The sequence below is a fragment of the Zingiber officinale genome, chromosome 11B, assembly GCF_018446385.1.
Source record: "Zingiber officinale cultivar Zhangliang chromosome 11B, Zo_v1.1, whole genome shotgun sequence".
Classification (NCBI taxonomy): Eukaryota; Viridiplantae; Streptophyta; class Magnoliopsida; order Zingiberales; family Zingiberaceae; genus Zingiber; species Zingiber officinale.
In genome coordinates, this window is record NC_056007.1 from 66,921,881 (window position 1) to 66,943,839 (window position 21,959).

The following is a 21,959-nucleotide window of genomic DNA, read 5'->3' on the forward strand; positions in this document are numbered from 1 at the left end:
TTCCTTGAGTTATTGCGATGCTTCTTTGAAACAGTTCAAATTTGCCTTCCTGGAGAATGTCTTTAATGACTTGCTCTTTGGATCTCCAAGCTGATTAACTTGTTTGCATCCACTGATCAACCTCAGTTTTTTTTAACTTTCAAAATGATCTCAATTATAAAAACAGGATTTTTCTTTAATTTGTCTTTTCCTCAGATTGAGTTAAATGAGTACAATGGCATGAGAAAGGTTCCGCCTCTTCAGAGCATCTAAACTGACACAAAGTGTGCGCGGTGGAGTCCAAGTTGTATTGGGAGGCATGCCCACCCTTTGAGCCAAGTGTTCTCTCACCACCTCCATGAGCTCTAACTCAAGCCACTTGGCTCCATCTGACAGCAACACTCTTTAACCATGGTTAAGAGTTGAACAAATCCATCCATTTATGAGTTGTCACTATAAATCCATGGTTAAGCTGAAACCACCCCCTTCCTCTCCTATATATGCACTCACAAACATCCTCCTTCAATTATTTCACATATACTTTTGTGATGGGTCTATTTATTGCAGATCAATTTGCAGCTCCTGGAAACTTGTTACTTGCAAAATGAAAAAGCATATTGTGCCTACCAGGTCTCAAAGGTAATGCAGTCTGGAAAATGTCACAGAAAATTGCATGAATATTTTGTTTCAAGATGTTAATGGATGTAATGTGCTTTGCATGGATTCTATTGATCTTGGATGATAGTTCACTTAAATAATGTTAGCTGCATGCAGTGCTAATTATTTAATAAACTATGCTAAGCTAGGTATCACTGCTCCTAGTAGATTCCATGTACTGTTATTCTCTAATAAACACCTCTTTTTGTTTCCTTCATTTGGTTTGTTTTTGCCTTCTATGCACTACAGATTGGTTAATTACATTCTCCTTTTGGAATTCTAGAATTTGATAAATTTTGTTAAATTTTCTCTTGCAGGTCGGGCAATTTGTGAGGCTTGAGTTTTTTTTATGCAAGAAGTGAGCTTTGTTAGGATGTAGCTTGCCTTGCTAATTTGTAAATTAAAAGCCATATGGAGAACATCAAATGGAAAACATGTGATATAATGTATATGGAGAGTAATGGAAAACATGTGTATTTTGATGAGTAACAACTCATTTTGTATATTTTTGTATATGTGGCTACAAGATGAATTATATATGGATGTTTATTTTGGATTTAATGTAGTAAATATTTAGTTTTGTATTAGTGGCTTGCTTAGTAAAATAAGATTGGTTGTTTGGTATTAATGAACATTAAAGACAACAGTTAAAAATGTTGTAAAAATTAGGTAAACCACAACGAATTTTTTTTGTAAAAAGTAATAAAAGACAACGGTTTTATCCATTGTAAAATATATTAAAACTGTTGTAAAAAAAATAAAACGTGTCAAATATTATCTACCACAACAGTTTATATCTGTTGTAAAAAATGTCTACAACAATGGTTTATTTCTGTTGTTGAAATTATCTACTACAACAGTTTTAAAACGTTGTCGTATCCTTCGTAGCCAAATTTTGGGCATATAAACAACAACGGATAAAAACCGTTGTCAAATGTCTACAAAGACAACGGATTCAAAACCGTTGTCGTAGGGCAATACATTCTACAACACCCTCAGTTACAACGGTTTTTTGACCCTACGACAACGGATAATATCCATTGTCATTTGCAGTTTTTGTTGTAGTGTAAACTAGGTGAGATGGAAAATTAAAGGGTTGAATTCAATCAATCTATCTTATAATCTATCAAAATTAGATCCAAATCAAATACTTTATGTGTAGGAACATAATAATTTGGACGAATGAATGTTGGATAGTGGATGCTCCAAACACATGACTGGAAACCGATTGAAGTTCACCAAGCCAAAACTCAAGAATTTAGGGTCGTTGCATTTGGCAATGACGAAAAACTTAAGGTAATCGGAATAGATAATATCGAACTGAGTCCCTATTTCATTATTCGAAAAGTCTTGTTAGTTGACAAATTTAATTTTAACTTACTTAGTATAAGGTAACTGTGTAACTTTGGATACTTAGTAACGTTTTCTAACCTTGAATGTTTAATTAAAAATATTGAAAACCCTGAAATTACACTTAAGGGAATTAGGAAAAATAGCATTTATGCAATTAGCCTACCAACCTTCTCACTAAAGTGTTTTTTGACACAACAAGAGGAAACTAAATTGTGGCACAGAAAACTGGGTCACACTCACATCAGACTCATTTCAAAATGAGTTAAAATGATTTAGTTAGAGGTCTACCTAAGTTAAAAAATTTAGAAAATATAATCTGTAATACTTATCAACAAGGTAAACAGACTAAGTCAACCAGCATACCTAAATCGAACCAACTCAATACTTGAGCTCCTACACTTTGACCTATTTGATTTACACGGAGCCAAGTCATTAAGCATAAACCAATATTGCTTAGTTATAATTGATAATTACTCAAGATTTACTTGGATAAAATTTCTAAAAATCAAAGATGAAACTTTTGAAATCTTTAACAATTTTTACAAATTAATATAAAATGGAAAAAATACTCAAATTAAAGAATTAGAAGTGATCATGGGGGAAATTTGAAAATCACAGGTTTACCAAATTTTGTCAAACTAATGAATATAAATATGAATTTTCATATCCTAGAACTTCCCAATAAAATAGTCTAGTAGAACGGAAAAATAAAACATTACAAAAAGTCACTAAAACCATGTTAAACGAATATAACCTAAGTAACTAATTTTGGGTTGAAACAATAAATACAACATGCTATATTCAAAATAGAATATTAATTAATAAATTTTATAATAAAACTCCCTATGAAATATATTACAATAAAATACTCAATCTAAATTATCTAAAAGTTTTTGGATATAAAGTACATATATTAAACACTAAGGACTACTTATGTAAATTTACATCAAAATCTTCAACTAGCATCTTTTTAGAAATTCAACGGCTAGTAGAGCCTATTACAAGGATGCCCTAAAAGTTAAAAAGACAACCAATGTAATATTTGATGAATAAAATAATTTACCTAATTTAATCAATGACAATAATAATCAAATTACAAGAAATATAGAAGATGATGAAGATAATGAAATTAGACCTAAACTAAGTGAAACAGAAGAGCAAATTGTTGACCCTAACCTAAGACCATCAAGAATAAGATCTAATCACCTGTCCGATCAAATTTTGGGTGACCCAACCTTAGGAGTTTGAACTCGATCATCTCATAGAAACCTAAGTTAAATAACACTTATTTTCAAAATTGAACCCAAAACTATAGAAGAAGTCCTACCTAACCCAGATTGGATAATTGCTATGCAAGAGGAACTAGCCCAATTTAAAAAAATCAAGTCTGGGAACTACTGCTTAAACTCATAAATAAAGCTATAATTGATACTAAGTGGGTCTTTAGAAATAAAGCTAGACTAGTGGCAAAAGGGTTCAGCCAAGTAGAAGGGTTAGTTTATGATGAAATCATTGCATCAATAGCCAGACTTGAATCCATCAAGATGTTGCTAGCCTATGTAGCACATAAAGGATTCAAGTTATACATAATGGATATCAAGTCCACATTCTTTAATGGGTTCATCAAAGAAGATATCTATGTAAATCAACCCCTATGATTTGAGGATTTAGACCACCCAAACCATATCTTCAGGTAAAAAAAAGTTTTATATGGACTAAAACAAGCTCCTAGGGCCTGGTATGGATGATTATCAACATACCTAATATCTAAAAGGTTTAACCAAGGCCAAATAGACTAAACTTTATTTGTTAAAACCTTAGAAAAGGATATTTTTTATAGCTCAAATTTATGTAGACGACATAATTTTTGACTCAATTAATATTAAAATTTTAAAATAATTCATTAAATTAATAGGAAATGATTTTGAAATGAGTCTAGTAGGAGAACTTAATTTTTTTCTTAGGTTTACAAATAAAATAAATAAAAGAGGGAGTTTATGTTTTTCAAACAAAATATGCTAAGGAGTTAATTAAAAAGTTTAGAATGGAAAATTTCAAAAACATAAATACCCCAATGGCAACCAATGTTAAAATTGATTCTGATTTAAAAGAAAAATAGTAGACTTAAAAATAGTATAGAAGTACAATAGGAAGTCTACTATACCTAACTCTAAGTCAACTTGATATTTTATTTGCAGTAGGTATGCGTGCTAGGTATCAATCTTGTACAAAAGAATCACACTTAACTAATGTAAAAAGAATACTTAAATACATTAAGGGAACCCTAAGTGTAAGACTTTGGTATTCTAGGATTAGCACATTTGACTTAATTGGGTACTCTAACTAAGACTATGCTGGGTGCAAACTAGATAGAAAAAGTACAAGTTGAAATTATCAATTTCTAGGTCGGTGCCTAGTAAGATGGTCTAATAGAAAGTAACACTGTGTTACTTTATCCACTACTGAAGCAGAGTACATGCCCATAGGAGAATGTGCATCTCAACTATTATGGATGATGCATACTTTAAAAGATTACGAATTAGAATATAAAAATATAAAAATATCAATTGATAACATAAATTCCATCAATTTAACTAAATATCCAATACACCACTCAAGGACTAAACACATAGAGGTTAAGCATCACTTTGTAAGGGATCATGTAGCTAGAGGTGATATTATACTTGACTATATTAAGTCTAAGTCAAACCTAATAGATATTTTCACAAAACCCTTACCTAAACTTGAGTTTAGTACACTTAGAATACAGTTAGGTATGTGCTTAGTAGAATAGATTCTAAAATATTCAAAATCATTCTTTTTATTGTGTTATTTTTTAAAAAAATGGTATTTTTAATTACTTCCTCAAAATTAGCTTAATTTTAAAATTTTAGGATAAAATCATTTTGTTTTTCTTCAAAACTTCTAATTTTACTAGTGCTTTCAAAAGATTGGACTTAGCCTAGATCTTTCCCCCTAGAAATCATGTACCCATAGGTTTTAGCCATAGCATCTCACAAGCACACTAGGAATACCTTCCTTGTGTATAAAAAAACATACTTAGAATGGTATGAGATATATAGGGTATTACCTGGACTTCATAATTCTTATGTCTGCGCATTGATATAAGTCTAGACTATAAATATCAATTCAAATTGATCAAGTTGAGTCATCTTTTTAGTCAAACTAAATGGATCACATAGTTAACTTAACTAACCAAGGGAATGCTACTACCTTATGGTAAACAACTAATAGTTAAAGGTTAGATATTCATTTTAAGGAAAGTAGATGAATGTATTTAAAGTTTGTTTTTTCAAAAAATTCGTTTTACTTTGAACTTTACACTTTACATGCTTGGACTTAGGATAAGAATCAATTAATTCTCCCTTTTCTCCCTTCTCCTTTTCTAAGATTCTTTTTGATATATGTCAAAGGGGGAGGAATAGTAGAAGCTAAGTTAAATAAAGTTTTTAACTAAGTTTTAGTTTTTAAAGCTAAGTACTTAACCAAGTTTAGTTTTTATAAAAATCTTTTTAAAGCTAAGTACTTAATTGAGTTTTAAAGCTAAGTTTTTATAAATCTTTTTAAAAGCTAAGTACTTAACTAAGTCTTAAAGCTAAGTTTTTTGAAAGCTAAGTACTTAACAAAGTTTTTTTTAAAAGGTTAAGTACTTAACTAAGTCTCCATCAATTTTTTTTTTAAAAAAGCTAAGTACTTAACTAAGTTTTTATAAGAAATCTTTTCAAAAGCTCAGAACTTAACAAAGTTTATTCAAAATCTAAGTGTGTAGCTAAGTCATTGATTAAGGAAAAAGCTAAGAAAATACTATGGTTTAGAGGAAGTTTTTTGAACTCTTTAAAGAATTCTTAGTTCCATTTCAAAACTTAGAAACTTAGTGTTTGAAAAAGTTATCTACTTGTAAGAAACTTATTTAGCTTTATTTGATTTTACTTGTTTTAAATTAACTTTGAATTGTATTGCCATAATAAAAAAGGGAGAGATTGTTAGTGCAGAAAGTACCAGATGATTGAACCTAAGTTTTAATTATGGTAAATGGTCCAAAGTTAAGATGTCTTGTGATCTAACACGTGTGACTAAGTGTGCAGAAAAAATCCTAGTTTAGGCTAGGCAGGTGAAAAGTCCTAGCTGCAGTTAGGCGACGAAATCCTAATCCTAGGGATTGGGTGAAGTCTTGATGGGTCGAGGATTTTAGGCAAAATCCTAGAGTCAAGGACTCTAGGTGAAAATCCTGGGGGTAGTGGACACTAGGTAAAAGACTGAACGAATCATGGATCAGACATTCAGCATGAAGTCCTAAAGTCTCGGACGTTGAGCAAAAGTCCAGATGGTCTATAGGACCGGTCTGACAAAAGGTAATTTCTCCTGAAAGGAGTAGGTGAGGACGCATTCCCCGAAGAGAGAATAATAGGTGTCGGTCTGACCTAGAGTTTTCGAGAAACTCAAAGTCAAAACTGGACAGTCTGAAGACTATCAAAGTTATCTTTTATATACTGTTTATAGGAAAATTAACATTTTACAGGTTAGGATTTTATTTTGTTCGGTTGATCGAAAGTTTGGATTAGTCGACCGAACCCCCAAGCAAAAAGATCAAATTTTCTGTGACTTGATCTGGTTCAACCAAGGGATCGGTCAACTGAACCTTGGGTTCAGTTGATCGAATGGTGGATAAGCAGCACCTTGATCAGGCTGGGTTAATCGAACCAGATAAGCCAAGGATCATCAACGGATTAGTCAACCTAACATCCGGATCGATCGACCGAATGAAGCCTCTTATCTAAAGTAGCAACATCTAGATGGGAAGCTAGGCAGATTCAGAAGGTTTGATCAATCGAACGGCTAGATCGGTTGACCGATCAATGCCGAGTTAAATAGTGATCTTGAGATTAGTGGATCTGGATTAGCTTCAATTCAGCTATAAAAAGGGTTCGACCAGCAGCTTCGAGTACAAATACTAAAATTATTCAAAATAATCTTATGCTCCTACACACTGCTCAAAAGGCAAATCCATGAAACTGTAACACTATTCTGACGGTCGAAAAATCGCATCTCCAACTCTCTAAGTCGTCGATATAGGTTTCATTTAAAGCACTTAATTTATAATTCCATTTATACTTATACTTGTGTTTGTAATTCTACAAATTGATAGTGAATTTCCTAAAGTAAATACTTAATCAGTGTGAGTCTTAGAGTATGAGTCGTCATAAGCTTCGAACTAAATAAAACCAAAGGTGTCAACTTGGTTTTCGATTACTCGCTTTTCTCTCTTACTATTCCACTTTGTTTATTTTATTTTCCTAAAAATGAATGTGAAAAAGTCACAAGCGTTATTCCCCCCCCCTCTAGCATTTTTGATCCTACAATCATAACCAAATGATTTTACCATTTTGGTCCTCTTACTACGTCTTAGTTCTTCATTATTTCCAAGATTATCCATATTCACAGTTTCATGAGTTATTTTATTTAAATTTTCTTCTTTCCTCTCTTTGCAAGGAAAGATATCTTCAAAAAATATAGCATTCATTAATTCTATTATTGGTCCAACATGTACATCAAGAATTATTAATTTGTGCACAAAAAATCGATATGCACCACTATTATTGACATACCAATAAAAATATAATCAATTGTCTTTGGTCCTAGCTTGGTTTACTTTGGCTTAGGTACTTCCACCTTAGCCAAACACCCCCACACTTTCAAATATTTATAAGAAGGTTTATGATTCTTCCATAACACATAAGGAGTTTTATCTTTCTTTTTGTGAGGGATTTTATTGAGAATATGGTTTGCCAATAAAATAATTTCCCCTACAAATGCTGAGGTAAACTCAAACTTATCAACATAGCATTCATTATTTCTTTAAGAGTTTGGTTCTTACACTTAGCAATCTCATTTAATTGAGGAGAGAAGGAGCAGTCGTTTGATGAATAATGTCATATTCTGCACAAAATTCATCAAATTGATCATCATATTCTTCTCATCGATCACATTGAATTCTTTTAACTTGTTAACCAATTTGATTCTCAACTTCATTCTTATAATTGTTCAATACTTCTAAGGCCTCACCTTTACCTTTTAATATATACACATAAATCTAGTGCAGTCATCAATAAAAGTAATAAAATACTTTTTACCTCCTCTAATTTGTATGAATTCTAAATCACATATGCCATTGTGAATTAACTCTATAGGGGTAGTACTTATTTCGACTAAATGAAAAGATAACTTTATTATTTTAGGTTCAACACATATTTCACATTTATGTATTAGATCAACATTAAATATTAGCAATAAATTTAAATTCACAAGTCATCTCAAAGTGTTATAATTTACATGTCCAAGTCTAATATATCATAAATTAGAACACTCGATCAAATAAACAGAATTAATTTTGTTGCCATTGAAGTCACAGTGTACATCCATTACATTCATTTTGAATAGATCATTCTCCATGTACCCTCTGTCAATGAATTGACTATTTTTTATCAATATATATTTATTGGACTCAAACACTAGCCTGAAACCAGCTTTGACAAGAACCAACTCTAGCACTAAATTCTTTCGAATGTTGGTAACATGAAGCACACCAATTAGTGTCACTTCTTTGTTTGACGTCATTTTCAGCATCACTTTGCCATGACTAATAATGTCAGAAGTTGCAGAATTATTCATGATTAGCTTTCTCCCACTGATAGGGGCATAAGTTGAAAATTAAGTCTTGTCAGAACAAATGTGTCATGTAGCACCAGTATCAGCCCACTATTACCTTGGATTGCCCACCAAGTTGGCTTAAAATATAACGACAGTTAGGTCTAATTCTGACATATCTATTGGCACTGACTTATCTTTAGTTATGTGCACTTGAGTAGCTTTTATGGACGTCATCATTCTTTGGCATTGTGATTCAATTTGCCACAATTATGGCATGTTCCTTAGAACTTCTTGTCCTTCCCTTAGCTCTATCATTTGCTGATATACTTTCTTTTCTTGCAATGTTTGGTTCTATCAGATTTATCTTAGCATAAATAGGCATTTTTATTGATTCTGATTTCTTGCGATTATCTTTTTTAATCCGTAGTCTTACAATCAGATCCTTAAATCACATCTCCTTTCGCATGTATTTTAGATAATTTTTGAATTCCTTCCACAAAGGTGGGAGTTTCTCAATTATCACGGTAACTCGAAAGTACTCATTCATTATCATGCCCTAGGCATGCAAATTATCTAGGATTAACTGTAACTCTTGGACTTGAATTGTCATGGTTTTGGAATCAATCATTTTAAAGTTTAAAAATTTTCCAATAATAAATTTCTTCAATCTGATATCTTCTGTTTTGCACTTCCTTTCGAGAAATTCCTATAATTCATTTACAGTGACATTAGACTATACATAGTGTATAATGTGTTATCCAAATTATTAAGGACATAATTTTGACATAAGAAGTCATTATGTCCTCAAGCATCATATGTTGCCTTTTTTCTTTATTAGTCTCACCTTGATATACGGAGGGCCATCTCATGTAAGAACCTCACAATGTGTAACATGGTTAGGTAAAGCAACATTTTTTATTGTCACATCTTAAAATCGATATCTATAAACTTCTCCTATTTCTCTCCATGCACTAGTGGAATAGGAGCCATCGATGATGACTACATCAAGATTGTATGAAAATGTTAAATATGGTGGTGGTGAAATTTGAGCTCAAGCAAAATGACAATATAACACCGCTTTAGCAAAGTCAATACTAGAGTTGGACTTTATCTCTTTAAGATAAATTTACCCCGTATATGGTGCTCACGGAATACGACAATCATTTCCCAAGTTATAATGACTTTATCTTGTGATAACAACACTACAAATCGCAAGACCTCTGAACCGAAAAAACTTCTTAAACTCTCCAAATGGAAGTATGGAATGTAATGCTTACTTTGCTTTTAATTGAAATGAATCAGAAGACCAAGTGGTGGGCTTATTTATACTTTGTGAAGGGTTAGAAGTACCTTTTGGTTCAATCAAATCTCATCCGTCAAGTTAAATTGGATGATCCAGATTATATCACTTCCCAAAGAACACAATGTACCTTCCCAAGGCACGTAATGTCTCTTCATTTAGATACCTTCTATTTTGAATTCAATGACTAAGATTAAGTCATTCAAAGAGGCACATTTGGATGAACCCGATTTGTCCATCTTTAATCCAACGATCCAGATTAAGTCATGTTACATATTAAGTGATGGACTTTAATTTCTCATTCACACCCTTATTTGTTCAAAACCAATTTTTCAATGGATATGCAGATCATACTCGAATAGACAAACGAACGCAAGAGTTGTGTACAAGAAATTGAGATTGATGTTTTAGTCTCATATCCGCTTTTTTTATAGATTTAATCTAGACGACTGAACACCTGTTCAGTTGACCAAACCAAATCAGATCTTGTTGTCTTTGTGCTTGATTTCAAGGTTTTTCTGTCAACTGAATGTCCTTTCAATCGACTGAAACCCTATTCTTTCCTTACTTGCTTTGATCCGATCAGATTGATCCCATGTAATCTGTTTGATCAATCGAATGATCCTTCTGATTAGTTGACTGAACTCAAGGATTCCATTGTTGACTTGATTCAATTGAATCTAATCTCAGTTTCCAAATATTTTCGGTCGACTAATCTTCCTGATCATTCGACTGAATCTTTATTTCCTTCTAAGCTCGGATTGAATTTGATCTGTTCTTATCTATTCCGATCGGTCGACCGAACCACCATGTTCGATTGATTAAACCCTTCGGTTAACTGAAGACTTTATTTTTTTGTAAAACAAAGTTAACACAATTATAAAAATAATAATCCTACAAAATAGAGTTATAAATAGATAAGTATGCATGAATCAAATTGATCACAATTAAGACTATTTGATCTCGACTTAGAAACCTTCATTGGTTTTGTCAGTCGGATCAATGCCTAAAGGTTGTCCCAATTGGGATATGTCCTTACTGACTTCAAGAACCAAAAGACCTCTCCATGACTTACCTTACTTACCTGCTAAATATCCGGTCTAGCTAACCTGTTTGGACTTTTTCTTCTGCTTAATGTCTAATTGATTCATCAGGACTTTCCTTCCTTGATGTTCGGTCTAGCTGACTCATCAAGTATTCTGCCAAATCAACTAATCTGGTCTTCTCCCTTGGTGTCTGGTCCTTCTGATTCACTAAGATTCTCTTACTTAGTGTTCGGTCCTCTTGACCTACTAGGACTTTCGATGTCTAATGTCTAGTCTTCCTGACCCATTAGGATTTTTCATATTAAGTGACCCACACACTTAACTCTCATATTAAATACATAATATCTAGCTTAAACATTTTGCTAAACATCAAAATATAAATTTGATTATCGGTTTTACATGTACAAGCAATATTTAATTAACGAGAAAAATAGATATGATAATCTAGGTGTTTAAGTTTCACCTAATTAATTATAAAGGTAGATAATCTTCTTCTCTAGTTTACCTATTAAATAAATCTAAGCACAACTTATTCACACTTAAAGATTGATCATCAAAATATTCATCTCTACTACAATTTAAACTCTGATTCTCTTATTTGTTCTAAGTGTTTTACCATTGCATCGCACCCGTGGGGACGATATATCCATTTACGATTTATTTTCAATGTTTTACTAATGCATCTCATTCATGGGATGTTATATTTTTTTTTGTCCTCAGCCTATGATACCGTGATAGGACATCCAGATTGTCACCCAAGCATCCACGGTTCAATTCCTAGATATAGTATATTTGCGAAAATTTTTCTTCTAAATGGGGTGCACAACCAAAAGATGTTGAGCTTTTGAACTATTTACCATGTACACTTCCAATTTATCATAATGGTCTATAGAAAATTTTCATAGAATCATATTAATCATCCTAAAATTAATTAATAAGATTAATTAGATTTATCATATGTTCTATCTATTTGTTTTTATTTCTAATAGATTTGGTTGATGTCAATATTAATTTGACAATGATTAATCATCTTTAAAAAAAAATCTTCGAAAACATTTGGTTGGTGCCAATGTTGACACCAAAGGATTAATTTTTTTAAAAAAAACGCTTAATATATATCGACAAAGTAAATGGCAATTAAAAATTATAAATATGGTGCGCCTTTTCTTATTTTCTTTTCTGTTGGGTAGTTAAACGGTACTTGTTTTTTTTAAATAAATTGGAGAAAAAATTTTAATCACAACTTCAACTCTACATATAATTTTTATATCCAACAAATTTTATATCCAACAAATTTTATTTCTACTTCCTATTTGTAAAGTTTTACACTCTCATGCAAATAGCAAATATTATTATCAAATTACCCTTTATATATTTTATGAATAAAAAAATTTAAAAATAAATATAATTTCTTCAAAATTTATCATTTTAAAATATAATCAAATATATTTTTTATTCAATTGAGTATTATTATTTTTGATTTAACATAATTCTCTTGAAATTCAACATTATTTAAAAAAAAATTAATATATTTTTCATCTAATTGAAATCATTTTAAGAGAATCAAATATATTTTCTATCCAATAGAAAAAAAATCGTATAAAAAATATACTAGACTCTAATTTAATATATTAAATTTAAAAATAATTATATTTATTTTTAAATTATTTGTATTAAAAAATATAAGAGATAATTAAGTAATTTGATGTTTATTATATTTGAGTAAATGTAGAAATATAATTTTTTTTTACCTAAGCACTATATAAAGTTTAAGTTCAGGTAAATTGCCTTTGTTTTTTTTTTTTTGGTTTTTGTTGGTTCCATTTTTATTTATTAGTCGAAATTATTTATTTATTTATTTACCTTCCTAGCTACAATTGTTGCAGATTGGCACGTCGGCCGGCCCAACACCACCACTGCGCGTCAGTTGCGGCCGCTGCAACCACCGTGATGCTCCGCCACGCGCGGCGGCGCCCAGGCTACGGCCTCCATCTCTGCGCTGCCGCCTCAGCACTCATTCTTATTCTCTTCTCTCTCTCTGTACTCCATAGTCGCCTCTCCTCCTCCCCTTCTTTTCCCCTCCGCCTCGGCCTCCCTTCCGTCCTTCCCCGCCGCACCCATGTTGACCCAGTTCCTGATCATGACACTGCCCTCTTCGAAGACGAAGACATCGATCCTCTCAATGAGACCGACCCAGGAGAGGACAGGATTGATGAGCTTGACGTCGTCGAGGAGGAAGTGGAACGTGGTGGAAGCGCCCAGGTGGAGGAGGAGGACTCCGATGAGCAAGATACCGACGAGACTTCAGTCCAGGATATTCCCAGATCAGGCCTGTTCTGGGACCATGGCCTCGGCGTCGCCCGCAGGCGATTTGGCCCAGCGGATCAGGACTGGCAGCGCAAACGCTTTCCCTCGTCTTACGGTGCCTGCCCCTTTAGGAGCAAGATCTCGTTCGCGTCGGATGATCAGCCGGTGGATGAGGACATGCGGATCAAGCTCGACTCCATCCGGAAGGTCGAGGACGCTCTACTGCTAAAAACGGGCTCCGGCGAGTCACCTCTGCGGGATGGGTGGGCCCGTTGGTTGGAGGGGAAGGGGAATTTCCTCCGACGGGAGCGGATGCTCCGATCTAATCTCGAACTCTTGAACCCCAGGAACCATCCTTTGCTTCAGGATCCAGACGGCCCCGGATTAACGACCCTCACTCAAGGCGATCGGTTGATTCAAAGGACGCTGTTGAGGGAGATGGAGAGAACGCCACTAACTTTGCGCAAGGGTGATGATGCTAAAAGGTCCGAGAGGAGAAGAACACTAGTAGTGGAGAAGCAAGAGGAGATATCAAATGGGCACCTGCAGAAGCATACCCAAGAGGGTCGAATGCACACTCATGATCGGCGATGGGGCTATTTTCCTGGTTTGGATCCCCATCTAACATTTTCGGAGTTTATGGAGCAATTTCTGGGCAGTGGACAATGCGGCATAACAGTATTCATGGTGTGGAACAGTCCACAATGGACTTATGGTCCCCGGCATCGCCTGGGCCTTGAGAGTCTTCTTCATCATCATTGGGACGCTTGCGTTGTTGTGTTCTCTGAGACAATGGAGCTGGGCTTCTTCAGGGACCTAGTCAAGGAGGGGTATTGCATTCCTTATCTAAAAAGTAGTTTCCTTTAAAGGTTTTGCTCGACGAGCTGTGTCCAGCATTGCTTCCATGTCTTGCTCACATTCTTCCTCCTTCTAGAAACGCTCCTGCTTGATTTCACGCAAGTCAGATTTTTTTCCCCACATACTAGTTAACTGAACATCCTTTCTGATACTTTCGGCTGATTAGCTTACTAAAACTTCTAACTTTTTCTCCATACATGCTTCTTGGATCTTGTACAGTTATATTTGATCTCCATCTACACCTCATTGTGTATTTATAGTTCATATATCTATTGGTCTGGCTAGATGCCATCATCGAGACTTCATTTTTCTTCCTATGAATATCCAATACTGATTTCAAAAGAGGACAGTAAAATAAAATTCAAAGATAACAGTTTCATACTTAGGTTCTTCGTTGATTCATGATTTTATTTTACTTATTGTCAAGGATGTGTACTGAAGAAATGCTTGTTTTCATGTGAATATGCATCCAAGTGCCTTTTATTGACTACATCATGTACTTGCCACAGGTATAGAGTTGCTGTTGCAATGCCAAATCTTGAGGAACTTCTAGAGGACACTGAAGCACGAGTTTTTTCATCTGCATTCTTTGATTGGAGGAAGACGAAGTATTATTCTGTTCATTATAGTGAGTTAGTGCGTCTTGCTGTTCTATTCAAGTAAGTTTTTAATCTTATTGCTCGTGTAAGAGTTGTTTTATGAATACACCCTTCTTCTGCAAAAAAGAAATGCAAGTTAAAGTTAAAAATTGAAGCGGCAGCATACCCATGAATTTTAAATTATATTTTTGTTTATTATTGACTTTTTTCTTTTGTCTATTTTATATATGCATACAATATTATAAGCAATGATTAGTAAGCATAATTACTACATCCATCATGTACTATGTACGAAATTCTCTTTTATTTTATTCTTTTTTTGTTTTATTTGTTTTTCAGTTGCATATTATTTTGAGAGATCCAATAACGCTTGTGATGTGATCTTGCATAATTTAATATAGACAAGATTCATGTAGCAGACTTGTTTATCATTTGCACATTGTTTATCAATTGCAAGATTTCCAAGTAACTATTTCTCATTTCTTGTGTCGATAGTTTACTAGAATCTACGATTTAGAAGTAACCTTATTCCAATAATTGACCAACAAACCTTGTAACAATATAGAAAACATAGTTACTGGCAGTCTGGTACTTAACTACTATATTACCATAAATTTTATGACTACCAAAGCTATATATTTCCTCCTTATGTCACACTATAAGTTTGTACCTCTAAAATTGTAGGTACGGTGGCATATACCTTGATTCAGATATTGTAGTTCTAAAGCCTCTGCACCTGCTTAAGAACCTGGTATCAATCGAGTCTAACACATCTGGCAGTACAGTCTTCAATGGTGCAGTCATGGCATTTGAGAAGAACAGGTACCCAGGCATGTTCGGAAATTACAAAAAATGAGGATTAACAAGATGACATGATCAGGATTTGCAAACAGTTTTGTTTTATTTTATGTTGTTTGCTTTACATTTGCTGATTTATAGGATTATTAGTTGATTCTCACACACACCTGCATATATCTCTGCAGTTCATTGATGCTGGAGTGCCTTAAAGAACTAGTTGCAACATATCATGGCAACCTTTTAAGGTGGAATGGGGCTGAGCTTATGACACGAGTAATAAACAGGGTCTCTGACAAGACTGATAAGTTTGATATGCAGATGGAACCTCAATTTATCTTTCATCCTATCAGTTCGACAAATATCACAAGGTGCTCAATTTTTTTAAGATTGTTTTTTTTGTTTCTAATTGACAAGAACTATTTCAGTCAGATCACAAACTATTCATCCACTACCTTCATTTGAACCAGACAACAATTAGCTTGGCTATTGTAGACGATAACTGTGTCAAAACTGAAGATCAAGCCTGATATTTTCTGTCCAAAATTTATAATTTTCATTCATGCAAGTCTGTGGAATTTGATTTCCTAATTAAATTATCATTTAATTCTTAATTTGCATTTAAAGTGACTTTTTTTTGTAGTTTTGGCTCGTTATAACACAACATGAGCACAATGCCCAATTTGTCTTATGGTATAAGTCTCTTCTCTGTTTAGCAAGGACTGTTATTAGCGAATTTCTGTTATACTGCTGGACACCTCATTTATGATTCTGTCATCATTTTCAATTAAGGTTCCATCATTATGGAAGATTCACTTGACAATCCAATTGGATACTACACAGGTATTTTGCAGAGCCTTCTGGTGAGTTTGAAAGAGTTGAAGAAGATGCTCTTTTGAACAAGATTGTGAATGAATCAACCACATTCCATTTCTGGAATGGCTTAACATTTGCGCTGGTTCCTAAGCCTAACAGTCTCGTGGAACGGCTTCTCAATCAATATTCCCTTCATTGTCACGGTCTGTTGTGATTTCACTGGGACAGCCCAACCTTCAAAACTGATGCCACCTTTGCTGTCTCTAAAATGTGCTAACGTGCATGATCAGGGTGCTGAAAACAAAAATCAAGGGGGCATTATCAGAATAAAAAAGCAGCTGCTTTAGGCGAAATTGGTACCTTCTGAGGGACATCATCTTTGGTGAATCAATTTACTGCGCTTGGCTGCTGTTGCAAGAAAGTCATTTATTTAAGAGACAAGCTTTATACAGGATTTAGAGATAAGTGACTCTTTAATGTTGTTGGTAACAAAGTGCTATGGCCTATTCCCGAGATAATAAAGAATTGCGGATATAATTTTGTTTTAAAAAAAAGGAAAAGGGATGGTTTTATAGGTTAGATGGAATTTCATTGGCCACATTGTAAAACACTGGCATTTATGTTGGTATGCCAGAATAATGTTGTGGCCCATACCATTTCTGAGCTATAGATTCATTCATTAGTCTGAAGTTTCTCTTCTAAAGGGGCTTGTTTGTATGAAATCATAGCAATGTTCCTGTACTTTAAGTTTTATCAACACCTTTTTTGGATACAATTATTAGCTTTCAGCGTGTTATTACTATGAAAGGTTATATACTTTTAGTATTGATGATACCTGATTGTGATCATTGCTGATGAAATTGGCAAGGAAAAAATGGACGCTTCTGTTAGATTTTGGTCTGCAATTATATACTTCCTATTAGATCGTTTCTTTTGCTGATTTTGCATCACATGGATCTCCCTAGGTAGATCTAATGACTTGAATTTGCTGATGAGAATTCTTGCCATTTTATTTTGATTACTGATTTGATTTGAATCTTACAGAAGTTCTGGTTCTGATGTATTAAACTAACTGTCATGATCATCACATATTGAAATATCTGATTATGGTTCTTTTTGCACCTCTCTCATTCAAAGTCTAAATAGATGCTGAACTCTAGTTTTTCATCCTTTATTTGGGAGTATCTCGAAACAGGAAGTTTACTGATCTAGTCTTTTGCTGTTATTCTGAATTGCACAATCATTACAATTCAACACTGATGAAAGCTCTTCAACCTTATGTACAGCATGTGTTTCAACAAGAGATGACAATCTGAACACGTTCCATGAGGAATTCAATCTCCAAAGATCTCCAACTTTGGCCATCCTCCATCGGCTTGCAATTTGACAAACTCTGCCAAGAGTTTAATCTCATCCTCCTGCAACCTTGGTCCAAATGTGCATTGCCCTCTCGGCGTGCACTGCTCTCCAAATCCCTGAAAGAAATGTAATCATCTCTGCGCCACTCTCAAGCTGCAAATGACACAAAGGTATTGGCTACTCACTGGCATTCTTCCCTTTCCATAGTATGTTATGTTGTATAATGATTCCTCCGTGTCAAAACCATTCCTGCCAAGAAAACACAGATTGAGTTAATCCTCCTTAGATTTGCACAACGTTTGTTGGCTCAGATACTACCTTTGTAGATCTTTTAAGAAGAGAGTCGCACCCTGGAAATGAGGTATTTGATGAAATCACTAGATATAAACTGATCTGATGAAAAGGGTAGAATTCATGGACTTACAGGCTGCAAAATATTGCCTCCCATATCATGGCAGCCAATACAGGCTTTCTGAAACAAAGCTGCTCCATTTGACATGGACTGGCTATAGGCTACTGCAACAAATAAGCTGAAACACTAAATTTTTCAAGTGTTTACTGGATTGAACAACTGGTCCAACTTGGAATCCGAGAACAATTCAATTTGACGTAAACTCCATATAGTAAGCCAAAAACAGTAGAAGCAGATCTAGTGGTTGGGACTTTTTTTTTATTATATAATTGCTTGGTCTTATGTTCAAATATTTTACTGGTTTATCTTATTTTTATTGAACATTATCGTAGAACCAATTCAACCATTAAATTGCTAACCCTATCGGTTCTCTCTTCGGTTTTCCTATTTGACAAAAACTCCATTAGTAAAGCAAAATTATGAGGAACACTTACTGGCCCGGATAATTTTTATTGAACTTCTAGGTTTTAGGTTCAATTTTTTTTTTTTTTTACTAGTTTATCTTAGTTTTGTTAAATTTATATAAATAGTTGGTACTTGTAAATCATATTTTATAAACTATTATCGGTTTAACCAATTCTACCATTAAACTGCTAGCCTTGTTTTATAGAAATGTAGCTTTTTATGCTTTCTATTATTTGCAAGACAACGACAATTAAACTGGCTCTCACCCGGAGCAGAAGCGAGGCAGGAAGTGGATAAGACCAGCGTTACAGCGGCAGCCACCAGCCCCTCAACTGCTCCTCCTCCGCCATCATCGCCACTACTTCTTCCTCCTCCCGGCGGCAGTTTCTTCTGCCTCTCTTGCCTTTGGCAGAGTGGAGTCTCCTCCATCTGTCAATATAACAATTCCTAATTGAGATTATAATTGATGCTGCAAGAATTTGAGCATTAATTTTCTTACTTTTGAGCGGAAAAAGCAGCAGGAGGTGCTGCTCCAAGTGAAAACCGAGCAAAATGGTTGCATTTTCTCGTTCTCGCAGAGCAGGCAAATCCCGAATAGATGTGGTCGGGAATGGTTTGAGAAATTTACGGTTTGGGGGGATTTGATAGGGGTCGGACCCATGGTATGAAATGCCGTTTCGTGCCGCCCGGCACGGGCGGTTTTTACCGTTCCGCCGGGCGGCCGAAACCGGCACGGGAGGCGTCCCCGTCTCGGCAGCGCCGGAGGAGACGCGGGACGCCTCCGTCGGCGCCGGAGGAGTGGCGGGACGCCTCCGGTGGCGTCCCGCGACGCCTTCGGCACCAAAGGCGTCGCGCGTGACGCCTTCGGCGGCGCCGAAGGCGTCGCCGAAAGCTTTCGGCGACGCTGCCAGCGTCGCCGGACTCTTCCGGCGACCCTTCCGGCGCCGCCGGAGGCGTCCGGCGACGCTTCCGGCGCCGCCGGACACCGCCTGCGGGATCGCCCGCGATGATCGGGGCGATCTCGCGTAAGCGCGATTTTTTTCTTTCTTTTTTTAATATTTATTTATTTTATTTAATTAATTAAATTAAACAATTCCTAAGGAGGATATGGGTTATTTCGAAGAGGCTTTTATAAACCCTAATTAAATTATCCTAATAAAATATATTTAAAATTAAAATAAATTTAATAAATTTTATTAATTAATATTCTGAAAAAAAATAATATTGTAAATTTAATTTAAAATTTTTTAAAAATATAATAATTCTTATTTATATTCTAATATTTTCTTTATCATTTTAAATTTCATTTAAATTTTTAAAAAAATTTTAAAACTTCTAAAAAAAATTTAAAAATTCTAATTTTTTTAAAAGAATTCTAATAAATTATATTTATACTCTGATATTTTTTAAAAAAAAAATTTTACATGATATTTTTTGCTATTTAAAATATATATTATTTAATTAATAATTAATTAAATGAATAAATAATTAATTTATATAATTATTATTAATATAAAATAATATCTTGTATTAATTTATATTATTATTATTATTATTATTATTATATTATTATTATAGATACTTCCATTTTAATTTAAATGATTGATATATCAATTCTATTTAAATAAAATTATTTTTAATTATTTTTTCTAATAATATTAAATTATTCAATAATTGAGAACTTATAATAAATCAATATACAATTTATTTTTATATACATCATAAACATATTTATCTTATAATTACTATAGATAAATAAAAAAATACCGAAACTGTATCGGCACGGTACGATACGATACCGAAACCGTATCGTTCCGGTCTGAGACCGAAACCTCGGCACGGGTCGAAATTTTAAATCTTGGTCGGACCGGACAAATCAAACCGGACCGATGGATAGGATTGTACTGTATAAAATATAGATTATATTATATATAATATATATTGCTCCTTAAAATTTAGGTTTTTACAAATTGCGGCCAAGATAATGCAAGGACAGTAAGATTTAACTACAAAGGAAACAGACGATTGATGAAATGCAGGTGTCAAGGGACTGCTACTGGGAGTTTGGTTGCGAGTCTTCATGCAAGATTTCTACACTTGAAAGGCTTAGGCTTAGGGTTGAGTTTGGATGTGAGTCTTCATGCAAGATTCTGCACTTGCAAGGCGTAGGCTTAGTGTGTATTGTCTAAGGTTGATGAAAAAAAATTGATTGAAAATATTAGGGTTTGTTTCCTAAAATTGAAAAGAGAGAGAGAGAGAGAGAGAATGACATTGGAAGAAGAGGAAAAAAATGACTATTTTTCTTTATTCCTTTAAAAGGGAGAATATTATAGAAAAATTAAAATCACTCATTTCCACTAAAATCAACCCGTGGCAAGCAGAAAAACTAATTTCGCGATCAAAACTCTACTCTTTGTTCTCATTCTGACTGATTGATGCATGCAATGGTGGTGTGTATCAATAAAATGATCCGAAGTCGAAGGTGACTAGCGTTGATGTCTTGTTCTCAAGGATAATATTTGCAGGACTAATGTTGGTGAGGGAGGATGAATCTTTCTTAATGTGGATGAACTATAATGACTATTTCTTTGCGCGAATGAATGGCAGTGATAGTTTCTTCACATGAAGGAACAGTGATAAAAAAAATTTCACACCGACGAATGATGGTGATTGTTTCTTTGGGCAAACAATTGGCAGCAACTATTGCTTCAGGCGAACCAATGTCGGCAATTGTTTCTTTGCTCAGATGATGAAAGGAAGAGGGCTACAATACTAAGCGAGATAGTGAGACAAAGCAACAATGAGATGAGGGAGAAATGGGGCTGACACTGACACTGACGTTCAAGATAACATGCAATATCTATGCCTAATTACCATGCCAACCTCTTTCATGCATTCCTTCTATCCTAGGTCTAGGACACTCTTGCAGTATCCCTGTGCAATATGTCTACACTTACAAGAGATGGTAGGCGAATATAATATTCGATGTCTCTTGTCATGTAAATGAAGCCTAAGTACCATGGAAGCTGAGGTTGGTAGTCCTCGTTGGTGACTTAGTTAAGGATCATAGGGATGATTCAATAGAGAATAATTTTGTAGTCCCCCATTGGATGGAATGGGATAAAGATACTACTTGGGGATCATGAGATTGATAGGGGACTTCATCTTAGTTTAATTAGTTGGGTTATCAACACATTTGTTTCTTTACTTTTGTTGTCATGAGATGTAAGTTCCATGTTTGCAAGGCCATTCCTCTAATATCAACATGATGGTGTTATATTTTAGGCAATTATTGGGAAAACACCAATCATTATTCCTAGACATTGTCAAGGAAGATTGATTCTTTTGGGGATTTGCATAGAATTGACATCATGGATGCAGTTTAAGGAGTCATGTCTAATTGC

At 34.3% G+C, this 21,959-nt stretch overlaps 2 protein-coding genes across 4 annotated transcripts; one reads left to right on the forward strand and one right to left on the reverse strand.

Annotated features, from left to right (window-relative positions):
- The first annotated feature begins 12,853 nt into the window (after nucleotides 1-12,853).
- Nucleotides 12,854-16,925, forward strand: LOC122033604 (uncharacterized protein At4g19900-like). Of its 3 annotated transcripts, XM_042592662.1 has the most exons (6): nucleotides 12,855-14,141; nucleotides 14,679-14,828; nucleotides 15,453-15,590; nucleotides 15,752-15,934; nucleotides 16,407-16,582; nucleotides 16,670-16,925. In XM_042592662.1, exons 1-6 carry the CDS (start codon nucleotides 12,955-12,957, stop codon nucleotides 16,675-16,677), a joined length of 1,842 nt encoding a protein of 613 aa, XP_042448596.1. In that variant the 5' UTR covers nucleotides 12,855-12,954; the 3' UTR covers nucleotides 16,678-16,925. The 3 variants fall into 3 exon arrangements, with proteins under 3 accessions (XP_042448595.1, XP_042448597.1, XP_042448596.1); XM_042592661.1 differs by lacking the exon at nucleotides 16,670-16,925 and having other exon boundaries at nucleotides 12,854-14,141; nucleotides 16,407-16,593; XM_042592663.1 differs by lacking the exons at nucleotides 16,407-16,582; nucleotides 16,670-16,925 and having other exon boundaries at nucleotides 12,854-14,141; nucleotides 15,453-15,598; nucleotides 15,752-15,884.
- Nucleotides 16,926-17,713: 788 nt separating this feature from the next.
- LOC122033605 (cytochrome c6, chloroplastic-like) lies at nucleotides 17,714-19,125 on the reverse strand. Its single transcript, XM_042592664.1, has 6 exons — nucleotides 19,055-19,125; nucleotides 18,822-18,984; nucleotides 18,163-18,254; nucleotides 18,057-18,088; nucleotides 17,924-17,987; nucleotides 17,714-17,854 (listed from the first exon to the last, which is right to left on the reverse strand). The coding sequence occupies exons 1-6, from the start codon at nucleotides 19,115-19,117 to the stop codon at nucleotides 17,714-17,716; spliced, it is 555 nt and encodes a 184-aa protein (XP_042448598.1). The 5' UTR covers nucleotides 19,118-19,125.
- Nucleotides 19,126-21,959: the final 2,834 nt, after the last annotated feature.